The 16343-nt window shown below is 42.4% G+C and overlaps 2 protein-coding genes across 3 annotated transcripts in view; both read right to left on the bottom strand.

Annotated features, from left to right (window-relative positions):
- ADSL (adenylosuccinate lyase) overlaps nucleotides 1–16343 on the bottom strand; it is a 33157-nt gene that overhangs the window by 12693 nt on the left and 4121 nt on the right. Inside the window, exons 1-3 of one of the 2 annotated variants that reach the window (XM_062012953.1) lie at nucleotides 6307–6522; nucleotides 1782–1985; nucleotides 596–640 (exon numbers count right to left, since the gene is read on the bottom strand). In XM_062012953.1, coding sequence (XP_061868937.1) covers nucleotides 596–640; nucleotides 1782–1985; nucleotides 6307–6462 — 405 coding nt within the window. In that variant the 5' untranslated portion in view covers nucleotides 6463–6522. Of the gene's footprint in view, nucleotides 1–595; nucleotides 641–1781; nucleotides 1986–6306; nucleotides 6523–16343 lie in introns of those variants that run through there. The other variant, XM_062012961.1, reaches the window with a different exon arrangement.
- TNRC6B (trinucleotide repeat containing adaptor 6B) overlaps nucleotides 6675–16343 on the bottom strand; it is a 149285-nt gene continuing 139616 nt past the window's right edge. The window contains exon 26 of the transcript XR_009820189.1: nucleotides 6675–6892. The gene's annotated coding sequence lies outside the window, so the exon portion shown is untranslated. The remainder of the gene's footprint in view (nucleotides 6893–16343) is intronic.

Genomic DNA, 16343 nt, shown 5'->3' with positions numbered 1-16343 from the left:
GGCACGCACCTAGTTTTTGCTTGCTACAAAACCCAAGCAAGAGATAACACAGGTGGCTGGACTTTGGCTCAAAGTAGTCTAGTCCTCATGCCCAACCCAATCCCTGGGCATTTTCGCTATTCCTGGGAATAGGTCAGAAATAAACTTGCTTGGTGAACAATTGACACACATGCAGTCCAGGGTAAACTGGGTGCCAAGACATTCAGGTCAGATAGACGTCACTGCACTACATTCCCACTATTATTTGACCTCAGAAAATTGTGTCATATAGCTTCCTGAATGCTGTCACACTCCTAGGGGTATGATTAAGTGGATGCCTAAGCTGGCCCTGAACGCAGTACAGTTGTTTCCTGAAACTAGTACCCGTGGCACAGATGAAACAAGGAGCTGGTTATAATTCCCATAGTGAGCAGAGAAGCTTTGGGGAAAGACTCAAGAAACGAAAGGAAGGTAACTGTTTGCTTTCTTGAGAATAACTCAGATAGCTCCTCCTCGCTTCCCAGCACTGCTGAGGAAAACTCAAGTTAAACACAGGTTATTCATAGGATATCAGCACTGCCTGCTGCTGAGAAACAGTGCACAGGTGCCTTCTCACCTTGGGTAGCAGCAGGTTAAACCCATCACGGAGGACAATCAGATCCTGAAAGAAGCAAAGAAAGGAAGTTTAAGTCATGTCTGAGGGACCAGACATAATGGCTTCTCTCAGAAAAAACACAGGTAATTAAAATACACTTTGTCTGCTGAAATGACTCTTAAAATGAAAAGTCTGCTTTCCTTCTTGTACCAGAACTTGCAGTGAACTTGCTTACAACAAAAACGCTGGCTCTGCCATCACTCCTCCCAGGCTATCCACTCAAAGTCATGCTGGGCAGTAGAAAACCCATTTCCTTCGACTGGGTATGAATGATCATTTTGAGATGCTTGGGACACGAATGGAAAGGCAGACTAAATCACTCATCCCAAGTGCAAAATGCTGGCAGTGGAGGAGACAGACAGCAGGAAGGAAGTGGACTGATTATGCAGCAGTCATCTTTACTCCTCCATCTGAGACTGAAGTACAGCTAGTGCCAAGTGTCACAGGGGACGGTGGTACTACCTAAAAGCCAGAGAGGCTTGCAAAGGAGTAGGGTGAAACTAACCACACAGCATCTTCTCACAGGACAAAAGTAGATGTGAAGTTGCAATGACTTGGACATGGGGGAATAGCAATATATATGCTGAGAAATTAGGCTTTAGTTTGCACTTGGTTTTAGACGGGTTTTTCACAAACATTTTACGGTTCTGGAGAATTGTGGTACCTCCTTTTTTTCGACTTAGCTGTTCTCTTGGCCACTGAAAAACTCTATTTAACCTGAGTTAATACAGGTGTTCCAAGCAGCAGTTTAAAGCTCAAGGGCTGCGTATATCAAGTGGCCTTGATTTGAAAGTCAGTGGACTCTGGTCCTGTTGGCACAACTGACAGTTCACACATTTCTGCATGTATTTGCATCTCACCATCTCTTATCTCCTTCAGTGTTTAACATGCAAGCAGTGCTTAGGAAACTGTTGGTTTCCAGAGAGATCTTGCTTCACATCAAAAGAAAGCAGGCAAGAGGAACTTGCCTTCCTAGGGTAGCTAGGATAAAGAGGAATTCACCTCAACAGTAGAACTAATTAAAACATCTGAAAAAAAAGCTCTATTTAAAATTACTTGGTAAAGTTTTTTAAAGAGCTGTCAAGTAAGCAGCTGTAGCTTTGTTTTGCCCAGCTCTGCAGGTAGGAAATTGAAAATATTGTATTACCGTATTATCCCCTACGTAACAGGAGGTTGCTCCGAGGTGAATGATGGCTGCAGCTTTTGGGCAGCAGTGGGCAAAGGTGTGAACGTGGGCCATCACGTCGTGACGCAGCTTCTTTTCTTCCTCTGCTGCCATCTTGAAGTCAATGTTGTCCAGGTTTGCTTCCATCTCCTGTATCTGCTCATCTGTGATAGGAAGCCCAAGTGACTGCAAGGGGAAAAGAACTTTCTATTTCTTTTTGTCTTTGAGAGACAACCCAAATTGAGACAGGAGCTGTTTAGATAATTTACTCCCATATAAAGTCTCTGGGAAGCAAGGCAATTTGACATAACCAAGAGCTGCAACAGCAAACGCTTCAAAAAAAAAAGTGATTAAAAAATAGCATAGTTTAAACTTCTTTTAATGAAATTTACCCTTTGGGTAAAGAACAATCCAGCTATTGTATGACTAGATAGCTTGTGTCAGGAAGAACTCTTTGGACGACAACTAGACCTACACGACTGTAAACAGTAGGCTTAGAATATATGGAAAGGTACGTACGTTTGTACCTTTCCAAAAGTCCTAAAGTACTTCATCTCAGGCTGAGTCTTTGGGAAAATAGTTACTTGATCTGGAAGCAGGAGACAAATGCTCCCAGTTCATGTTCAAAAAATATTTGCTAAATCTTTTCAGCAAGCTGACTTCAAAACTGAGTAAGACATCAAACCACAGAACTACATACTGGTATAACTTGCACAGCTCTGTATTTGCTCAAGTTAACTTGGCTGAGGAAAATCATCTTTTCCTGATCCTGACGGTTTAAAGGTTTCACAATGAACCTGGCATTACTGCCTTTTCCAAGTGAAAATGCAATTATCTTGTGCATTAGTAATTAGAAGTCACCAGTCAAGAAGTTTCAAGGATACAAAGCATTTCAAAAGCCGGTTCTGTTCAGAATCAAAACGACTGAAAAAAAGTTTTGCAGATGTGGAATCTGGAATGAAAGAAGACAGCAAGCGAGGCAGATGTGTGCTTTCAAGGTCCTCATCAGATAATTGGTACCCCCACAACTTTGATGATGCTGCAAGTCTATACACAACCATGAGTGTACAGATCATAGAATGGTAGGGCTTGGAGGGGACCTTTAGAGATCATCCAGTCCAACCCTCTGCCAAAGCAGGTCCACCTAGATCAGGTCACACAGGAACGCATCCAGGTGGGCTTTGAAGACCTCTAGAGAAGTAGACTCCACACCCTCCCAGGTTAGCTTTGTTCCAGTGCTCCCTCACCCTCACAGTGAAATAGTTTTTCCTTATGTTTAAATGGAACTTTTTGTGTTCCAGCTTCATCCCGTTACCCCCTGTCCTGTCACGAGATACAACAGAAAAAAACGATGCCCCAAAATGAGGAAAATAAACGGGATAAATGAGGAAAAGCACCTGGCCCCAGGCTGCTGCCTTTGAGGTGTACTGCTACAGGTTGTAACTGCCAGAAAGCAAAACACAGGCAACTCAGCAGGCAGTGCTGAGATTCAAATCTCATGCCTTGTTCACATATCCCTGACCTGAGAACTACCTGAGGGATAACATAGGGTCTTCTTCAAAGCATAGGGTTTTCCTTCAAAGGTCAGTGATGTGCTCTCTGGATTCTGCTTTTAAGGTGTCACTCCTTCAAAGCTGTTCCTATTAATGCTCTGATGTGCCACCATTAACAACTATGAGTGCTCAATCATCCCTGTTCCTAAAGAAGCAAGAGCAGAGCAGGCAGATGACACAGAACATCTGCAAAAACAATGAGAACACTGGGCTGCTCATCACATAACAGAAAAACAGCAAAGCTAAAATTGGAGCAAAAATATAGGTAAGACAGAAAATATTCAGATTTCACACGTGCACAACATGTTGTTAGTCAGGCTGATGCTGCAGGATGCCAAAGTGACTTCTATGAGAAGGAAGAGCTCCATTAAATTTATATTCGACTTTCAAATAACATACTGTTTAAGTCAAGAGCTCAAGATTGAAAAAAACCCCAATGCGCTGTTATCATAATACAAACGAATTTGTGTTAAAAAAGTTAAAAACTACAGTTTTGTCATGGGTGTAAACCCTCAGGCTTCAGCTCCTAACCCAAACTTTACTGTTTACTTTAAGGAGTTCTCTCTTACTAACCACATGCTTTGCTGAGTCTCCTCTTTCAAACTGCTGCATAGAACAAAACTAACTGTAAAGGTTTTCCGTCTAATCAAGTTTCCAGTTAAACAATTCTTCACTTCTTATTTCACATATTCCAAGTGGGCTACTAGAAAGTTTCTCTCCCATAAGTAGGACTAATATTGAAACCAGTTACTTGACTCTGTACTTTACCTAAAACTTCCATCACTTAACTGCACGTCCACTCTTTTACTGCTTCCCTGCAGCTTTTGGAAAACCTATGGTTAGGTCTTCTTAATATTCTGATTTACTACAAAACAGAGTAAGTATTGCCCATAGTTCATTCATTACTTTTTTAATGTGCCCAGAAAGACAATGTATCTTCAAGAAGGACTGGAGAAGCAACATAGAAATGGCTTCAAAGTATGAATAAGTACTGTCATCAATATTGCCCACAGTTAATTCATTACTTTTCAAAATATAACTTACCCAGAAAGGAATACTAAGTCTTTTTAAGAGGGAACCTGAGGAAACTGCTTGTATCTGTAACTATCTGATCACTGACAGAGCCAACAGGTGCTGAAAATGGCTGACTCATCGCCCTTCAGTCCAGAGCTGTCACCAGAAGCCAATCTCCTCTGGAATGAGGAGACTGATAAAAATAGCTGTCTCCCTCTTCCCACTATGAAAAGGGCGCTCAAGAAACTGCAAGATCTGTCTCTGCTGAGAACAAAACTCTACAGTAGCAACAGGTGGGAAAGCAAGCGTCAAGAGACAAGGGAACCTCAAGTTCTGGGCTTGGGAGTGGAAACCTTGAAGTCCCAAGCTGCATTTTTTTCAGCAGCTTGCTTTCTCCTTTTGGGAAAGTCACATATTTTTATTCTTGAACAGTAGAAAAGGCGATAATTATCTACTGGAACTGGTATGATGGTGTTAACACTCTCATGCTTTGAACGCGCAAAGCCCCTTAAGCACGCGTTCTGGCTACTGGCACTTGCTAGACTAGAGGAGATTTGCAGTCTGCTCCGCTCCAGCATCCCAACCGTGACAATACCCAGCATGTGGTATTTCAGAAATGACTCCAGTTTAAGCTGGGTAATTACATCTTCAGCCTCTAAAACAACCCATTTGGTACGGCATACTATCGATGAGGCTGCTGTAGCAGAACAATCCTTGAATGGAAAAGGAACATGTTAATGACACCGTGCAGGGCCTGTTCATTTGCCATCTGGCCCTTCTCTGCCCTGACAGGAATTGTAACAGCCAGACCTCAGGCTTGCATTGCTTTGTAACAATCCCAGAACTTTGAAAACAGAAATTGAAGGACTTGTCCCAGCACTTTGAAACAGAAACTGAAGGACCTGTGCAAACGAAGTGGGCAACTCTCTAGTCCAAAAGCTGAAGCTGTCCCGTCAGAAGGCCAGGTGGTCTTGTGTGGTTTTTGGGCTTTTTTTCAGGAACAGCTTTTTCACTGTCAAAAAACTGATATAAGTCTTCACCTCAGTCACAAAACAAACCTTAAAAACGGTGTCTCTTTGAAGAAGTAATAATTGGTTGTATACGTACCTCTAACTGGGACTAACTTCAAAGAAAGAAACTTTAGCTTAAACTACATTTAAAAGAAGTTAGCTCCATAGACTCTGCTAACTCAACATCTTGCCATCGTAAGGACATAACCTCAGCTGCTGCTTCCTAATAGCTGAATGGATACCGACCTTTTGTGCCAGCAGGTGGGGTTTTTTTTTGGTGGTACTTGGCCAATCAGAAATTTCTGTGGTAATTGTTTCATTCACCTTGGACAAAAGTAAATTTATCTCAGAAAAAAAAAAAGGCTATGTAAGAACAACTGGCTGCAGTCGTGTGGGGTGGTCCACTTGGCACAGGCTGACAGCAATCGGATTGAACAAGAGAACGCGTTCCATCAGTCACACCTCCTGAAAGCAAACAGCCGAGCACTCGAGGACACCAATGTTTGCCCAGAAGGCAATACCCCCCCCCAAAAAACCCCGACCAAACACAACCATCCCTGTTTAGCAAAGCTGTTACAATTTCACAGAGGAGGCAAAAGTGCACGGGGAGGGTATGAGGAAAGAAGCGGTGATTTGCTGAGAGATGACAGGTACGTGGGGGACTGCGCACTAAGCGTTGTGTAAAACGGGGCTTACACACACCCCCTCCCTCCCTCCCTGAAACACGGGAAGGGTCGCCTGAAGGTTGTTCAGGTCAACTTTCTCCCGCTCACCCTCGCTGCCCACGGGCAGCCCTGGGACGGCACGCCCGGCGGTTTCCCCTCACACTCCCGCGGCCGGCCCTTCCCCGCCAGATCACTGAGGGGAAGCGCGGGACGATGCTTCGTCACGACGCCCCGTCCCCCCTCAGCGGCCCCATCCCGCCCTTACCTTCTCTGCCTGGGCGAGGTAGAGCCAGAGCCGCCGCCAGGTGCCGAACTTCTTCCTCTCACTGAAATTGAAGCCCATCTCGGCGCTGGCGTAGCGCGACACCAGCGGGGAGCGGTACCGCGCCAGCGCGTCCTCCTCAGCGCCGGCGGTCGCCATGGCAGCGGCGGCGGTGCAGGCGGCAGCGGCGGAGCGATGGCGGCCGCGCGGGGCCCAGCGCCCGCCCGCACCGCGGATAAGGCGCGCGGCGGCCCCGCCCCCGGCGCGGCAGGCGGGGAGGGCAAGGGGGGGGCGGCGCCCCCAGCGGCGGGAGGCCGCGCGGAACATGGCGGCGGCCGTGAGGGGAGGAAGAAAGGTGCGGACACCAGGAGTATTAAATGCTTAGCAGCCAAACACATTTATTAGTCTTTTTCTTTTTTTCTTTTTTTTTTCTTTTCTTTTTTTTTCTCTTTTTCCAGGAACCCAAAAATATTTTGTAGTTATAATGTAAGCAACTGAGTTGCACATAATACAATCAATATCTTTCCGAAAAAAAAATTAAAAACAAAATAAAAACGACGACAAAAAAAAAAAAACCAAAACACCAAACCTGTTTAAAAGCCAAAAAAAAAAAACCTTCAGAAAACTTATGTATTACACCACCTCTCAGTTTCAATGAAATGACGACGACTTAATTCCTTGTTACTCTTTAACTTGTCACACTCCAATCACATCACCCTTTTTTTTTCTTTTTCTTTTTTTTTTCCTTTTTTTTATTTTCTAAATCCAGCATGAGAAATACAGTACCTGCTATGGCAAAAAATACACATAAAATGCAACATTTCAGCTTATTTGTACATTAGTAGAGTTTAAACATTTTATTGTTTTTTTTTTTCTTTTTTTTTTTCTTTTTAAGTGAACCAGTGATTTTAAGTACCACTATACTAAAAGTAAAATAAAAATATAGAAAAGGAGGAGAAGGGGGCGGGGGCAGCCAGCCACACACGAGCACCTTCTAAAGTGCTGAGTTTCTGTGTCCATGGAAAACCCTTTGGAAGTTCAAACACCTGCGAGCCTACGCGGGATGGAAATTAAGATGCAACCTGATGCGAGACATTGTGTCATCTCCTCTATGTTCTCCCCACTTTGTCCTGTATCTTTCTTTACTGCACACGAGAGAGGGAGGGGAGAAACTGGAGCTACGGTGAGAGTTTTAGTAAAGGAAGCCATTTCAAGTATAAGAAACAAAATAAAACACTTACAAGGTAACTTGCAAATAGCATCAACATACACACAGCCACTATTTTTATTATTACAACGTCTGCTTCTGGGGGACAGTGTTTCAGGCAAGAGGACTTGAGCTGTACCTTCCTGTTACCTATTTATGTGCAAAGTAGAAAAGCTGCCTTTTCTAATCCAGCCATTTTGGACATCGCTGATTTTCTGTTCTGCAACTGCCTCCCTCCCTTTCGTCAGGAGAGAGGAAGGTAGCAGCAATATTTTACCAAGAAGACTAGATGAAATGAATCTATTTCTCCTTTCCTCTTCCAGACCCACCCTTCTCCCATTACTTGTCTGCAATGAAGAGAAACTCGACAGATGCCCACCATTAGCCAGTTTCCTGAACAGGTTGAAGGCATTTACCTTTGTAAACATAATCCCTTATGTTTGTGGAACTCAAAGCAGCATTTCGTGTCTCCATCCAAGCAGTGGAGATGAAAATAGATCAGAACGCTCCCCTGCCACTGCTTTTCCTCCAGGAAGATTACATTTGGTTACTTTTGTTAGAAGGTGGGGTTCTTTTTTTGGTTCTTTGGGGAAAATAACTTAGCACTGAACTCAAAGTAAACATTACAAGAATGACCATCAGCAGAGTCACGCTGCTGTTTGTTCTGCTTTCCAGGTGAGAAAGAAAAAGCATTGTGCATCAGAGACTCTGCACGTTTTGGACAGTATGTGGCAGAAATCCACGACCGGTGTACATGTGTACACCCCGTGGGTGCAACGTGCATCGTTTGGGCTTCTTTCTCTGCAGAACCACTGCATATGCTTCACCTTGAGTAGTGGCAGAGATGGAGAGGGTGGCAATACAGCAACAGTGGAGAGATGCTCCTAAGGCCACGGGGAGCGATGCAGGGCAGAGAGGACCAGGGAGTGTCAGACAGGAAGGTTTCAGGTATAGAAACCATACTCTTGATATTTCAAAAGGCCAAATTCCAAAAGGCATGGGCTCATATGCACATCCCTGAGACGCACATCCAAGAAAGAAGAAAAAGCGACCAGGTGATTGGAGAGGGGAGAAAATAGTAGAGGTTCCCTGACAGCTGTGGGATTTACCCAATGAAGACCTCTTCCCCCACCGCCCTCCCAGAGACACTCTGGGAGAGCTGTAAGGCATAGACACAAGCAGCATCTACTATCATTCCCTCTGTTCCTACGTTTTATTGGCAGGTGATGGCTTCTGTGTGTCGTGGACGAGAGACACTGCATTTGAAGTGTGACTGGTAACGCACTGAAATTAATTCAGGGAAGGAAACAGAAAACTACTCTGTCCTTCATCCCTGGAGCAGCAGCATAAAGTGGCAAGGTTCTTCATATTACAGTCCCCTTTCTGGAACTACACACCACCACCTCCCCCTTCCCGATGGCAGGAAAAGACATGTCCACTTGAAGGATGACATTACTGACACTATTTAAAGGCAGGGAAAAGTACACAAACTGATTCAGATTTGGTGATCTGGTAAAAGAAGCAGCAAGCTCCAAGTACTTCAGTCAAGTTTGAAGCTTATTTGAAAGTACAACTAGAGACGTGTGACCTGTAGCAACACTGGCATATAACTCTGTAAGGAAGAGAAACAGAAGAAAACTGACATAAAGACAGAGGAGGAATAGAAGTAACTAAATCTCCATCAACTTCTGTTATTCAGGATCTGAGTGTCTGATGGCTTTAATAATAAAAAGGTTATCTCCCTTCACATGAGCAAACTATGTAAAAAGAACAAGAGATCTTGCTGTAAAAACCCTTTAATACTTCTGTCATGCTTTTTATCTTTAAAGCACTTTACAAACATTTATTGGTTGATCCTCACAAAACCCCTGTGAGGTAGGTAAGTATTATTACCACCCCCCTCCCTTTACAGATGAAAAAACAAAGGCAAAGAACTGAAATGACTTGCCCAAGGCAAGGGAAGAGTAAGGGCCAATGTTAAAAACTCTGGAGTTCCAGGCTTCTGGTCCTGTGCTCAAAACCACTAGTTGAAACATTGCTTCAGAAAGGAGCTACCAGTTGGAAAGCCCATTAAGTTGAGAAGAAAAGGTAAGATTTTGAAGGTTACATTAGAAGGGAAATGTACCACGAGGTATTTTTGTGAGCGAGTTTACACTTCAGATTTTTCTTTTTTTTTTTTTTTTTTTCCTTTTCCATTTTTTTAAAAGGCAATCTGACAGAGTGGAACCCTGATAAGATCACATCTGCAAGGCAGGCACAGATGTGTGAGCGATCATCAAGTCTATCACTTGTTACAGTACTGCGAACGTCAACAAAAATAAAATTGCTGCATGAAAACACTGAATACAGGCAGGATAATCTCTCAGTTTAAGATATTACACCTAAGATAATGCCAAGGATAATGCAGGTACCATGGCACACCATGGACAAAGGAAAAAGTCAAGTCAAAGGGTCCCTATTAAGATGATGAAGAGGGCAGTGAGATCTACATTTTTTCCCGAGACTGCTCCCAGAAGCTCAGTAAGCCTCAAGGAACACGTAATACACAATGACTGCGTTCTGGAGGTGTGAGGAAGTGAATCCATGTTTCTGACCATTACGATATCACCTTACAGTAAAAAAATAAAAAGCATAATCTCTTTTGAGCAGAGGGCCTTGTCTACACATCGGTCTACAGTCCCTAAAATTTCGCGCACTGCCAACGTTAATGCTAAGTCACTGTCACTAACACCAGACAACAAAGCACTGGTAGCTGCTGATGGTGAAAAAACACAGTCTCATAGTCGGGCATTGATGGACATGAGAAAGTAAGTACTACCTCTGCCACTTTGTCTGTAGCTGCGCTGCCACTGTGCAAGCTGTGCCAGAAACAGTAGCAAAGACAATTTTAGGGAGAAGAAAGTGTAGACATCAAGGACTAGCTGTATTCCAATTCTCCTGGAAGAGCGCAAGGACTGCTGTAATGGAAAACGAGTAGTAAATCCAAAGAAGGACAGTACCTACGGCACTGTGTTTCCTGAGTTTGACAAGGGCCAGAACACAGGAGACTATGGTAACACAAGTTTCCCAGGTAGAGGTGGTGTCCCATTCGCCCTTTTCTTTTGGCCCTGGGTTAACACTGCACGGCTAGAACTCACCATCCTGCGCAAGGTTTAGAGCTGACTTTGTTTTGCAGCCAACACTGGTTTTCCAAATCTCTGCCCATTTATACCTGTTGGTCAAGAGAAATTCTTCACAACTTTTTTTTTTCACTTGGAAGTCAACACCTCCCCACTTCCCTCAACTGTAAGGGATATACCATGGACACAGAAACTTCTTAACAGTTTAGCAAAGCTCTCTTTGCCCCCCACGCCCCCTTTGCAGAATGCATAGTTTACAATTCACTTACAAAATAAAGAAGCAATGCTGACCACATATGGGACCTTTTTTTTTTTTTGAAAAAAGAACAAACAACCTCTTCTTAAGTTCAGTATCAAAATTCACATTTGCATAATAATACATTTCAAGGCCATTAGAGAGGAATGAGAGCGAAGCAAAGAAAACTGCAGAGTCTCTCCTCTCTTTGTCTTCCTGAATAGAGCTGAGGGATCCCACTGGAGTTTCTTTTCAAGGTGGGAATTATGAAGGGCTACAGTGACAGCTCTTGATCTTGTACACCTCATGTTTTGGGTGGGACGAAGAGGTGAATTATCAGAAAAAAAAAACCCAAAAACAAATGGAAGGAGACACTGCAGATTCCCATGTTTAGCTACAAACAGCTTCAAAGAGACAAAAAAATTACTTCAGATTTTTTTTCCTTTTAAACACTTCTACCTCACCATTTCAAAAACTCTTTTTCTTCTTGTGTAATACCCTGTTCATTTAAATGGCAACATTAAGTGTGCTGGAAGTTGAAGGGTTGAAAAAAAAAGAAAAATTTCCTGTTTCTCTTATCAGGACACAGACAGAGAGGGTGAAAGTGTGCCTGCACCCACTATTTTAACAGAAGCTACAAAACATCATCTTCTCTACACATATAAATTTGTCTCAAACATCACTGTGTTTCAATTCTCCAGTGCTTACAAAAAAATAAAGCCACACGCATTCACACTCATGCACACAAACATAAAGAGAAGCCACGAACACAAACTCAACCTGCAAAGGCAGACTAGCCTAAAACTATCAACAGCTTCTGTGCATCGCATGACATCCCTTCGCACCCCTCCCCACCCCGATCTCTACCACATATGAATACGTATTGTGCAGTGTAGAGACCAGCCCAAAGACGCTGCTTGTCAAAAAGGGACCAGTGGGCTGCAATCTCAATGTCTGACCTCTTGAAAGAATAAAATTGACTATTGTCTCCCCTCCAGCCCGTGGTCTCCTCAATTAGACAGTCACTATACTCACAAAGGCACATTCATAAATACCATATTTAACTTACTGCTTGTAAAAACGTAGGAGGAAAAACGTTAAGCGCTTATAACCCCAACCCATCCCTACTGACCCAGCAAGAAGTAATCACAATAACGTATCACTTGGTGAGACCTTACTCTACCTTTAGAAGGTACATATTAAAAGAAGTTTTCCAACACCTCTTTTTAAATTTTTTTTTGCATAAATGAATGCTTTTTTTTTGTTTTGTTTTTGGCTTACATATTTTGGAATACAGCACACTCAACTATAAAGCTCTGTTGTAAGGCTACCCCCTAAAGTAAGGCTATTCTACCTTGGCTTGCATTTTCACTTCATTTTGCTTCTTTTCTCCACACGTTTCGAAAACAAAACAAAAAAACCCACACGGCGCCTTATATAGAAAGGGTTAAGCTGTATCTGGCAGGGAGAGGGAGGGGAAAGAAAGCACGTAATATATCATAACCATGTCACTTAAAATAGCTATTCTAACAAGCTGTGCAACCTGCTCTTACTGCTCAACAGTAGATGATGAAGAAAATGTTCACTTATGGTTGTGTTTCATCTGAAACAGGAGAAGCTTCTACTTTGTCTCAGTTAAAAAAAAACCAACCCCAAACAAACACACACAAAACAGATTAAAATAAAAGTATGAGGAAGTTAGTTTTTGCGAATGCAACAACACACGCTCATACCCCAAAGGAGGCATTCAGTGCTCAAGGAAATGCTTTTTGCTAAGCACTGCCTCCCTCTATTGTACATCCATGCAAACTTCTCCAGTCTCTTCCCCTCTGCCCACCACAGTCAAGATGTTTGCTGCAAAATACTTAACGCTGGCCAGCACAGTGCAGTCTTCCTTTTTGTTTTTTCTTGGGTTTTTTTTTTGCTTTTTCCCTGGAGTGCTCTGCATTTACAGAAAGGTTGTCAGAGTCAAGTCAAAAATCTCCCTTTGTCACTACAAAGTTAAAAGGAGCCCTAACACTGCTGAATGTCACTAGTCCCAACTTGTCACATATACGGGGGTGAAAATGGCTCTTTGCAGAGGGCACTTGACTGCTAGAAGCTTGCTTACATAGCACAGGATTCTGGGAGACTTGTAGAGAAGAACTTTCCTGCATAGCTCGATGAAAAGCAACACGCACGCAAACCACGGATGCAAACGGAGGTTGCCTGCTGCGTGCCACAGATGAAGCTGCATCTATCTTGGCCTGATAATAGTTTTAAACATAAGCTCCAAACCATCAGGAGCCGTGGCGTTTTTTGTAGCACAGATGAAACCTTAAATCACTTTTCATACAAGGATTAGAAGCTATAGTTACTACATCACAAAGTTTTAAGTCGCACGTTAACACCACAAAATAGAGAGCTTTATTTTAAACAGGACCCTGACTCAGTTTTGACAGCAACGTAGACAGATTCTTGCATTTTACTGCAGACAAAGCTCTGCTTGGTGAGTCACTAAGAAACGGACCTGTTTCCTATTATCTACTGCAGGGGAACTTTGGTAAAATTCAGCAACACTGGTATTTACAGTGATGGGACACTTACGCAAAACTTTGTGAGGGACATGAACTAGCAAGGCTGCTCAAAATCTCCAGATAGGCTCATGTTGCTTAGCCCAACCAACAACTCTGCTCCAGCATCATTTTTGCTTTTTGTTTTAGGTTTGGATGGGAGTTCAGGAGAATGGGGAAAAACAGCTCTGTCTACATCGTGACATTTTACATATTTCTCTGCCCGTTAACTGTTAACACCCTTCTGTCACAGGTGGAAGCCTAGCACTGGAGGTGAAGGAAGAGAGTTTGGGTTTTAGACATCTGTATTTTGATCACCCTGGGAATGACTGATACAACCTAACAAAACGGATCAGTTCCTAACATTGCAAAATTAACTAGACAGCTGAAACAGTATTTTGTGCAAAATCAATTTAGACAAACCATCAGATTCTGTGTATACTGTTTCAGACTTCGGACCAAAGTTGCACTTCAACAGCATTTGTTTGATGTTTTTGGTGGTGGGTTTTTTTTTTGTGTTGCTTTTGTTTTTTTTTTTTTAAGAATTCATGTCAGCTTAGTTTTCTTGGTGTTAATTTCCTTCCCACAAACACATGCATGCATATTTACAAGTAAGAAAGTTGTTTCTGCTCGGGGAACCTTACCTCTTTAGAGAGAAAAAAATCTACCTTGTACTCAATCAGGAGTTGTACCCTGAGATGCTAACCATCCACCACAAAACCAGCGTTTCAATCCACTTGAGAAACTTGGATACTAAAGTCACATGATTTACAGTGAATGTGATACATGCTGCACTGCAAATACAACAGGTCCTCATCTGACAACTTGGCCCTGACTCAGCTAGGTTTTATTTACACGAAGAGCCCTTACCCCAACAGTACTCACTTATTTAAGGTCAGTGGGACTAAATGACATGAGGATCACTCCTGATTTCCTGGATCAGACTTGGCCAAATTTGGGCATCTCACATACACAAGTAGCATTAAAGTCAACAGGAAAGCAACGTGCCAAAACAAAATTAGAAGCCTAAGAGGTAAACGTGAGAAAGAATGGAGCAAAAAAACCCAACCAAAAAAAAATCCCCAAACCCTAAACTCTACAGTACTGTTTGGATGCACTACTAAGGCGTAGGGAAAGATGTGGCTGCATTTTTAGGAAGAAAGAACAGGGCAAAAGTTCTAAGGAATAAATGTTTAGAAATTTCATGGGGAAAAAAAAAGCGTGCCCAAGTTATTATAAAGGTTCAATTGTTATTTCATCTTTGAGCTGGTTATCCCAGACAGTTTGTTGAAATCACCCTGTTTCTGTTGCAGAGGATAAATACACTTGGCTTAATACTTTTGCTTATTACACAAGCCACTTAACAGTAAAATAAACAAAATAAAACATTTGTAAGAAAAAACTGATATCCTGTAACTGGAAAAAAAGCCCCAAACCAACAAAAAGTCCACTCTCCAGACTGCTCGGCAAGTGTTCAGGTACAAGCGAAAAAACACTGTGAAAAGATGGTGAGTCTTGCGAAGTACATGGTACTAAAGCTGTTTCCCAAAGTAAATGTCAGACTTCTCAAAGTGGGTTTCTGAGCTGTACCTCACTTTTTTTTTTTGCTAGACTTTGTTGTCACCACTAAAACAAAAACACTCAAATGGAACAAAGAGGTACCAAAAGCTCGATATACACTGCAGGGTGATGTAAGCCAAGTGGCTAGTAACAAATGGATACACTTGCTTAGAAGACTGACAGAATGTTTTGGTTTCTTTTTTTCTGTTAAATTAAGGCTCCAAAACCAGGGAAAAAATGAGAACGCTGAGGCCACCTGTGTATATATGTTTAAATTGCATAACCTGGAGAATCAAAACAAAGAACAAAATGATGAAATTACTTTTGCTTGTCACTTGAGAAAGCAAAGTGCTTTTCAGTGAAAGATGTTGTGTTTGATTTTTACTTGGAAAGAGATGCCCATAGTGTATTCCAAGCTGTGCTTTCCCCAGCTTCTCTTCTCTACCCTCTTTATTAATATGTTTAAACAAGATGCTGCCACTGATTTCCTCCCTGGCATGGTTTTGCCAAAGCCCAGAAGTACCCTAACACCAAATCCGGTTGACTGTTATGAGCTTGAGTGGTGGCAGAATATTTACAACACTGAGTGGCAGCTGTCCCCAGAAGATGAGCATGCTTATCAGAATACTCAGGTATCATTTGCAATGGTTAGGGGTGCCACGACTAAGCTGTACTAGCAACACTGTGGTTAGCTACATATAATTTGGAGAAGAGCAGAACTGTCAACTGTAGTTGGAAAATAGTAAGACTAATGTTGCTTTAACATTTTGGGAAGACTATTACCGACAGTCACTAACAGACAGTCACTAATGTCTTCAGGCCTGCATGTTTAGGGAAAACAGGAGCAGATGGTTGTACAATAGGTTTGGACCAAATAAACTGCTGAAGCTCCAGACTGCCAACCGTTCAGCAGTCAGTCACATCCCACTTCCAAGTGGCTGTCAGGTATCCTAGGTTTCTTTTAGACTAAATCCAATGTTTTCCTCTCTTTTAGGACACTGATTTGATAAAACACAACCTCTGGCAAAGCATTCAGAAATTCTCTCCATAAAATAATAACAAAAATCAAATAAAATCCTGAAGTCCTTAAATTAAGTCTCCTTCTACTGGCCCACAACAGGATTCATTTGCTTTTTCTTTTAAAGCATGCTAATATTCCCCTCCCATGTACACAGAGCGTAACAGGACACCACCAGGCAGCTGATACGAAAAAGACAGGAATTTGGCATCCCAGTTTTTGTTTTTCTTTTCAAAATAATACACAGTTAACTACTGTTACAAAACTCATTGCACAACATGCTTCAGCAGCATGCTCTTTTTCCTTAAGAATGGATACATCTACTTCCATGAAGCGGCTACACTACTTT

Source organism: Colius striatus, chromosome 1 (assembly GCF_028858725.1).
Source record: "Colius striatus isolate bColStr4 chromosome 1, bColStr4.1.hap1, whole genome shotgun sequence".
NCBI lineage: Eukaryota > Metazoa > Chordata > Aves > Coliiformes > Coliidae > Colius > Colius striatus.
This window is presented reverse-complemented; position numbering and strand designations above follow the sequence as displayed.